The following is a 9,463-nucleotide window of genomic DNA, read 5'->3' on the forward strand; positions in this document are numbered from 1 at the left end:
GCCATGTTGTTTCTCCAGTCATGCGCACTCACGCACGGGTATGGATTGCTGGGTGGTGGTCATCCCCATCACCACCATCATCACCACCACCACCACCCTTGTCGTGCAAATCATTTTATAGACTCCCAGTGGCTGCCGGAACCGTTTGCCGTCAAATCTCCATTAATATCGCCGCTACCCTCCCACCCGCTTCTCCCGATAATAAGGTTTCACTCACCTCCACTTTCTAGTGGTAAGAGTTGTCTCCCTCAAGACTGCCAAAAGAGTGATCTCCCTGTTCTCGGAGTAGACGGCGCTAGTCTTCTTCAAACAGCGCGATCGTCTGCTACGTTTTGGGGGCTTCACCTCGCGCGCCCCTCCAGCATGTCAGGCTGTGCGCCGGCATGATAAGAGCCGCGGTTATCTCCGCTTAGCTGCAGCCTCTCCGCCGTTAAAGTCACGAAAATTGTATTGATTGCGGGACTTGAAGACTCTCCTGGGCCTGTCTGCGGCAATACATATGACAGGCTGATGTGTTTGTTTATGATGATGAACAGCCTTCAAACGATCTACAATTAAAAGCCTCGGGTGAGGACGAGGGGGGAGGATCGGGTAGAATCTGCTTCTTGCTTGATTGCAGCTTCATTGCTGTTGTTTCCTGACATGTCACTGCATTATTGCGATGGGAAGAAGATGATCTGCGTTATCAAACTTGGAAGAAAAAAAAAAAGAAAAAAAAAGAATAAACCAATAATTTTACTCTACAGCAGCTAAACCATCAATGTGGCGACCTCTTGGGTTTGACGGTGTGTATATTGTAAACCGTAAACAGATATACACTTGCTTATTCACGTAATGTTGTGAAGTTCATTATCATCATCATCATCATTAGTACAGCATCGTCAGTGTCGTCGTCATTATCTCTACCCCTTAACCTTTGACCGTGGGAAGCACACACCGACGTTGTTGTCAACCAAGTTTAAATAAAAGCACAGAAAAGCACCAGTCTACCTCTTCATCTACCAAGCTATACAATATATACATATTTCTGCATAAAGTGTAGAAATCAAAATATTTTAAATAACTATGTACAAATAAATGACTGTACGAATAAACACTTTTCAGAGAAAGGGAGAGCAAGATGGCCACCAAAGGCATGTTAGCCAGATCGGTATACAGCGCTCGGCTAATTTGTGCCGCCTCTCTGTTTACTGGTCGTACAGAGGTCACAAACCCTGGTGACCCTGCATGTCTCAGGATTACTCGGGTTTCCCGTAAAGAGAATTCAGTCACGTGCGGGATGCTGTACCCAAACACATGCAGCGGGACACGAGCGCACGCGCCGGGATTACGAGGGAAGTAAGTGACGAAATGGACTGCTTGCTGCTGCGGCTGCTGCTGCTGTTGATGCTGTTGCTGCTGCCAGGCGGGAAAAAAAAAAACCCACCGCCCCCAGTTGCATCTTGGTCGCAAAGCTTGGCTGATCACACGGCGTGCAGATTAGCAAGAATGCCTGCTTGTTAATTCTGATTAGTTTCTGGAGAATTTTGGGATTGGAAAAAATCTCTTGATTTCCTTTTAGAATTAAAATACGGATTTACATACAGCGACTGGATCACTGACAGGTCTGAACATCTACCCGAGGTGACATGCACTTCCGTTATCTTCTGTGAACTCGAACTGACTGATTGGCATAGCGAAGCGAATTCTGCCTGTAAAAATAATGAAATTCGTTTCTAGAAAATTCGTTTCAAGAAAAATATGTGGAAAAGGTAGTGTACATTTACTTCTCAAACTCAGATAAGGTTGAGCCCCTGAAAATAGTAGAAAGCTGATAGGGTACAGACTTTGGTAGCATGCTACCCGTTTAAAATATCCCCGTGTTACATCAAGCCACGTGGTTGCTGTTTATTTACACTAACACACTAGCAAATTTAATATTATCAGATACAGCATTCCAATGTTTGACAACTGGAAGGCAGAGTAGTAAAGAACAAACAAACCAAACAAACCATCAAACAAACCATCAAACAAACAATCAAACAAACAATCAAACAAACAAACCATCAAACAAACCAAACCATCAAACAAACAACAAACAAACAAACAAACAAACAAACAAACAAAACGAAAGTCACAAACTTCTCAACTGGATTCCGCAGATTTGCAGGTCTAGTAAAACAAAAAACATTTTTATCAATGCCGTCAACACCTTTGTAAATTTTATACCAGCAGGCAACATTACATTTCAGGTGAGTGGTGGAGGAAATAACGAAAGCAATGGTGAAGAGATTTGTTTAGTCAATCTCTGTGTCAACACACTCACACACACACTATTCACGCTCAAAGAAACAAATTAATCGCTCGGTCCTCGTGTGTACTCGTGTGTGTAACCAAAAGATATCCTTGATCTTTGCAAATTAATTTAACCCGCAGAAAAGGCACCTGCGCTTAGCGTAAATTCTGATAAAGCGAGTTGAGAAGAAAAGGTTGTTTTGGTTTTGCCCCGGGGCCTGGAGCTAACATGGCGCTGGACAACCCGACCACGCTGTGTACACAGCAAACAAGTCCGAGCAAAAGACTGCTTCATCCTCCCTGCCAGCCCTCCCAGCTTCCCTGCTTCCTGGAGATGTGTTTAATCAGCCTCCGACATAACAGTGTTATTCAACAATTTTCACAACTCTTTATGTTTCCAGGTAAACACAGTGTCCTGAGTGAAGAACGTTCTGTCTGATTGATGTTGAATCAAACCCACGTGTGCGGATTGTACAAAAGAAACACGGATCAAGACGAAGACAGAAAGTGGAGAGAGGAAGAGAGAAGGAGAAGAACTTCGTAAATGTCTAATACCATGGAAAATGGAGAATTACAGAAAAGAACTATTTCAAGCCCTGTTCTTGACTCTTTTGGACTTAATCGTTCTTGTATCTCGTTTGAAAGAAATGTTTGGTATCGTGTAGAAAAAATTTCTTGCGGAAAAGATATCCTTCGGAGTTGTCTGCAGGACAGAAATATATTGTAGAAAAGATATACCACAGACTGCACTGAACATGGTCACGTGACACAATCTTTCCACGAAACTAAAAAAAAAAAAAAAAAAAAAAGAAAAAAGAAAGCTAATATCTCTTCGGCATCACTGGAGAAGCTCGCATCATGTTCGTGTCTTCCCTCAAACTTTTAATCGTCCATAAATTTCACAAGATGAAGGAGGCGTGCGGCCACTTTTCTGTCCAGGGAGACAAACACGGCCGCTGATGCTAGGGGGCGCTGCTCACACCGGCTGTGACGTGCCCAGGCTTAAGAGTGGTGGAGATTGTTGCCGTTAGATAAGAACTGCCACCCGGGGTCTGGCCACAGGACCGTCGGCGATGCTAATCCCTTTAATGCTCGTTAAATCAAAGAGCGATTGGTGTCGTGCGAACTTGACACCCAGCCTCGTGACCACAGCCGGCGCATGCGCACAAACCTGGCTGATGTACTCCTACATTTCCGCTTTTTTTTTAGAGGATAACTGGCATTTAAAATGGCTGCCGTTGACCTGTAATCTGAGTGCGTAATATCCTCATCCTGTGAATAAGTCAGTTTTACACCGATACAGGATCAACAGCAATTATCTCAACATATGGTGATTAAAAAAACAAACTTTGTGGCGTCGCTGTCCTTTTAAACTGTTTCTTTCGTTAAAGGCCTGGTGGGGTGCAAACTTGTTTTCTGAATAACTGGGTGACGCTCAGTGCGAGATAATATTTTTCCAAATCAGGATACATATCCCCTTTTCCGTTCTTGAGAGACAATCCTATAAACAATCATCACCATTCAGAGGACCATGAGGTCACTTTTGTACCACAGATGCACGCAGTTGATATACGGTCCAGCTCTCTCATTGGTTGAGGCTTTGACAACGTAGAACGTGTACGTATACAATCCTGACGTATGCGTTGGTGACCTTTAGCCCCCAAGTAATCAATCACTCTGCTGAAAATCAGTTACACGTCATCGCTCAGTCTTGTGGTCAACAGTCAAACTCAAACTGAGGTTGTCCAAGTACAACTTATGCTCGAGGTCTGGCCACTGATTTCTGTACCACGACTAAGATGGTTTGCGACGGCCGACTTTGATGGCCGAAGACGATAAGGCTGATAATAATCTATACAACATCGACACACAAGGGAGTCGCCAAAATGTTAATAAAACAAGAAATTCTTCCTGATAGGTAAACAACAACATATACGCAGAAATATCTGAGTTTTTTCCTCCGATGACATTTGGGAATTTCATATATATGTACGCCCCTCGCTACCCTACAAGATTTATTGTTCCTTGTTTTCATGTGCACGCACTGTTGTTATGGAAACGTGCAAAAAGAGTTTTGTTTTCCTTTTACAATGTCTAGCATGGCGCGCACGCACAGACAAACAAATTTATTGTCATGCTTACTTTTGTATGCACCCGCTTCTCCATCCCCTCCTCTCTTTCTCTGCATCATAAACTAGTGCGTTATAGATAATGTAGGTGTGTGAACTATTTGGAAAATGTGTGTAGCTTGGCGTAGACATCAAGGGAGACGTGCACTGAGCTTGGCAATCACACAAAATTAGAGAATTTATGAGACAGAGACATGCATGTAGCTTGGCGGAAAATGGACGTACAAATACTTATCATGACACAGACAAGAGAAAGAGAAATGTATCCTGAGAGAGACACAAGAATGGAGGCAATGTATGATGACACAGACAGAAAGAGAAATGTATGAGGACATAGACACGAGAGGTGGTTCAACAGCACTCCACCATTTCTCACAAGAAGAAAAAAAAACAAGTAGGGGGGAAAACTCATGTAGCAGTTTAAAAAAAATTACGAAGATAGCTATGTCATGCACACGCAGCCACGCACCTCACACCACACACACACAGAGATAAAAGAAACTGTTAGTGGAGAACCTCAGTCATCCACAAGGGACAGCTGCATTACAACCATCAGTCTATCTCCAGACCTCCTGCAGAGAAGAAAACACAAACATGGCCGAGCATCAACAATTGATTCGCCCATCTGGCCACGTCAGTACAAAGGGCCGCAGCCGCGGAAAATTTTTGGAGTAAGACGCTGAGGAGGACAATCATCTGTCAGAGCCCTTACCTTGGGACAGCAGCGCCGCCAAGACCACCAGCACGCTGGACGTCCTACGGAGATCCGACACGTACTCCCTCATCCTCGCTTGGCTTTTGTCTTGTCTCTCTGTCTCGCCGTCCACACACACAGACACACTGTTGTAGTCCCTACGTGGAGAGGACGTCCCGTTGCCCACCTGCCTGTGATTAGCGAGAACTTGGCACGCGCCGCGCACGGGACACCAGTCTCCCCTCAAATGTCATTTCCACTCGGACTTGAGCTCCTCCGAGCCTAACTTTCCTGTAAAACTTGAAGTCGGATATAGCAGGCCTTGATCATCGCAATTTTGCGAGGATTAGTTCAAAGATCTTTCAAAATCCTTCGCGAACACCATCGGGGTGGAGGTGGGATGAGTCCTTCCCTAGGCGCTGCCAACTCGGTTAGAATTCCGGAATTTCCGAAGTTCCACTTGTTGCTCCAGTGTTTTTTTTAAACCTGAAACATCACCTGTTTGATATTGTATTCCTAGTTATTGCTTAATATAAATAAGATTTTGTTTCTCCGCTTATTTTAGAGATGAAATATTTGTACCGAACGCTGAGATTGGAATCTCGTTGTAAAAATAATTTCGAGACCATTCCTTTTCGCGAGATGCGCTCGTCCTCGTTTTTTGTCATCAAAATCCCGGCAACTTGTTTCCACACAGAAACCGAGATTGACTCATTAAGGCCGGCGAAACAATGACAAGCACGATCTTTAAAACCTTGCAACCTCGCCGACGATCAAAGGATTGGTTGCGAGTCGCGCCTCCGCTGTTTCCCGAGCGGATGTGACTTGTCCACCCAGCCGCTCACACAGAAGCGCGCGCCTTCCGTTCTTGGAAACTGTGTCCGAGTTGCTTTTCTTCTTGTCTTCAACAACCACGTGATTGAGGAATCCGCCGCCAACTCACAGCTTTGTTAAAGGTCCATCGATTTGCATCGCATCTTGCGACATGTTGCATGCACATGCGCGAAGCAGATAAAAGATGAGGTCGTGGGAAAACACTTCGTCAACAATATCCTCGACGATTTTAGAAGAATGTCAGAAGAGGAAAAATCTGTTGTTTTTTTTTTATTTAATCAATCCAGGTGGTCAAGCTTGTTGACATAGGAGTGACAGAAGGTATGCACTACCTTGGTCTCAGGTACAGGTCCACTCGGCGTGGTGACCCTTGTAGTTAGTCAAGGTAAACACAAGAGGTCGAGTCCTCGCAGGTGAGTAAACATGAGTTAAACAGAAAATACACTAACACCTGTTAGTGTATCCAATGTTAAAAAAAATTCATTGTCGTCGATGATGGAGTACGGCGCTCGCCCCTTTCACAACCCGACAAAACTTCTGTCCAGATGAGAGAGCGAGGTGGGGAGAGAGAAGGAGCGAACGTAAGAACGAGAGAGCGTGTGTGCGCGTGCGCGACTGGCGGCCGGCCGGTCGGTCGGTCGGTCGGTCGGTCAGGCAGTGGCTGTCCAGACGTGTGTGCAGCTGGACGCACGCAGCAGCCGCGCGGCTAAACGATGGACTGGCGACGAGCAGCGTCTTCTGACGGCCGGCAGCGGGCCGGGGCTGGAAATTAATGAACTCTGCTGTTGGATTAGACGCTAGGCTGGCTTTCCGCCGTTAGACGGGAGGGGGAGGGAGCTGGGGATGTTTGGGTGAAGTTGGGGGGACACACGGAGGAGGTGGGAGGATTCGTCGGAGTCTCCACGTTGTGCGTTTGTGCCGTCCGACACTGGCACAGCACGCGCTCAAAAAAAAAAGTTCTTTTCAACTCGTTCAGGATCAACCAAGTTCGCAGTTCTTTTCTTTTTTGCTAGAAATTGCTGTTTTGATAATGCCGCGGGTTTTTCTTTCTTTCCTCTGACTCTTTAGGAGTTGAATTAATTTTCCTTTTGTGATATTCTAGACATCACTGTTCGGAACAAAAAGGTCTGTAGTTCCGCAAAATATCTGTCAGGAAACCAATGTATCTGTAAATACCACCGAGGTATCTATCAATAGATCAACGTCACGTGTTTATAAAAAGTTTTTTTTTTTATCCTGTCCGACACGTCGACCATCTTTACATCAGGTTCGACAATCCTAGCATGCGGTTCCTCGGTTATCTGTTCTTCTAACGACACGTCACTTCCGGCGCAGGAAGGTGGACCCTGGCGTTCAGGAGGTTGACGCTCGGGGATAAAGCAGACGACAGGCGAGGTCGTCACACTCGGCTGACCGCTGCACGCGCTGTGTCAACGCCCAGGAAGTGAGTCTCGGCCTGCCAGACTTCCGGTGTGGCGCTGCCTGTCCACGCTGTCTGTCTCCTGGTGTCAGGGCGCGCGGGGTCGAGACTGCCGACGATTCGTACGCAGCGAGACGAAGAGGAGAAGCAAACGTCGAGAGTCCAGACGAGCGACTACGACGACCACGGTCGGTCCTCCTTTTAGAAGATGTCTTCAGGGACCCGCGGATGGTAGTTCTCCTCCCGGTGGAACCGTAAAGTCTTGGTGTCGGTGCTCAGCGGCCTTTTTGCGATATTTTGAAACACAAGAACGGATGTCAAGTCCTGCCAAGGTGGTAAATGTTAGTAGAGCGAAAATGTCAGAATCCTGTGTGACTCAAGTTGATGTCTCTGTTTAGTCCTGACTGTTCCTCCACAAACGAAGAGTAGACTCAAGAGAGAGCAAATGAAGAGGCAGAGTGCGCACATGAATGAACAATGAGGGGAGGTAATCCACTCAACGGCAGTCCACGTTTTAGTTGTCTTCCCCAACCTGACTGCACTTCAGGGACTTTTTTGGTCTCTAGAACTTGCTTACTACCTGGTGAGTGATGCACCCACCCGACAACAGTAAGTCAAGTTCAGAAACTTTTCTCCATCTTCGTTTTTAAGAAAAAAAAAAAAAATGAAAACACTGTGCAATAACTTTTGCACGAAGCTTACCCAGGGTTCGAACAAACACCCCGCATGGAGTCCTTTCTTCCCGAAATCGCCAGACTGGAAAGTTTTGCTCTCTCTTCCTCTTCAGTGATCTAGAAGGTGCGTCCGGTCTGGTGGTGGTGGTGGTGGCGATGGTGGTGGGGAGGAAAAGATGGACGAGCGGCGAATTATTGCCGTGGCCAAAACGCCGCAATCAACTCCTGTGCGAATAAAACGGTAATGGACAAGTGGCGATAATCCCGGTGCCGCTACATTGTGGAAGCTCCCCGCGTTAATGAAACATAAACATGCCCTCAGCCCACGCAGCGCCGCGCACCGGCAGCGCGAGACAGAGACCGGTGCAGGCGCGAGCGAGAGACAGAGAGACGAGGGGCATGAAGCCAAGGGGTGGGCCGGCTCTCTCTCCCATCGATGATCCAATGCACGGCGTTGCCCTCCACCCAGCGACTTGCCGCAGCAGCCTCGCGCCGACGAGTGGAGCGATGGAGACTTATCCCTCGCCAACACAGATTCGCCGATGCTGCCAGGCCTCTCATCATTTCCTGCTGTATCCTCGGGGTCGATCGCAGCTCCCCCTGTCGACGATTTTCTCCTTCCCCCACCACTACATCCACCCTTCTCTTATTCATCCCCCCCTCCATCATTTTTTTTTTTTTGTCGTGGGTATAATCCTGTTGACGACCGATTAACGATGAAAGTGTGATTTCGTCTGATTTCTAATTAGTAATGTTCGAGTTTGTGGAGAATTTCCCCTTTGTAGTGCGTTGGCGGGTGGGTGGAGTGGGGTGGAGGAGACACGGGGGGAGACGGGGTGGTGAGAGCGCGTGGTCGAGGTAAACTGTGACGCGCGTGCGGGTAGATGCTTCACGTGCCGTAAAGATGGGGGCGGGCTGCAGATGATCCGTGCACGCCACACAGCACCGCCCAGCCGCATCGACTCGGGGCGGGGCGAGACACGAAAGAGAGAGAGAGAGAGCGAGAGACAGAGAGAAGTAGAAAGAGAAAACGAGAGATGCTACAAACTAGTCAAGCTTTTTATTTTCAAACAGTCTAACTGATGATCGCATTGATAACAAATCTGACGATGACTGTGAGGTCAAAAGTCATCATTAAAAGTCGGAACTTCTTGCTGAGTTATCTTGTGGGAGGATAAGGTGGGGGACACAATGTCAGCCTCACCCACAACGACATGCGAAGATGATTTGAATGTTTGAATGGCAGCAGGCAGGATCGACCGAGGAGGACGATAAGCTCGGACAGAATCAAAACAAAACAACAACAACAAAAAAGAAGAACAGAAAAGATAAAAAAAAGTTAGGTTGACAAAATAAGCTCCACTGTCATCATCCTGGTGTCAGGGGTCATGACACGGGTCACTGAGCGGGTGTCACGGGTAGTCGAGTGTTACACGAG

The 9,463-nt window shown here is 46.9% G+C and overlaps 1 protein-coding gene across 2 annotated transcripts in view; it reads right to left on the reverse strand.

Annotated features, from left to right (window-relative positions):
* Positions 1 to 7,911, reverse strand: part of LOC112554224 (protein CEPU-1-like) — an 87,344-nt gene extending 79,433 nt beyond the window's left edge. For both annotated transcript variants that reach the window (XM_025221903.1, XM_025221902.1), the window contains exon 1: positions 5,116 to 7,911. In XM_025221903.1, the coding sequence (XP_025077688.1) occupies positions 5,116 to 5,188 (73 nt within the window). In that variant the 5' untranslated portion in view covers positions 5,189 to 7,911. The remainder of the gene's footprint in view (positions 1 to 5,115) is intronic.
* Positions 7,912 to 9,463: the final 1,552 nt, after the last annotated feature.

The sequence above is a fragment of the Pomacea canaliculata genome, linkage group LG13 (genome assembly GCF_003073045.1).
Source record: "Pomacea canaliculata isolate SZHN2017 linkage group LG13, ASM307304v1, whole genome shotgun sequence".
NCBI lineage: Eukaryota > Metazoa > Mollusca > Gastropoda > Architaenioglossa > Ampullariidae > Pomacea > Pomacea canaliculata.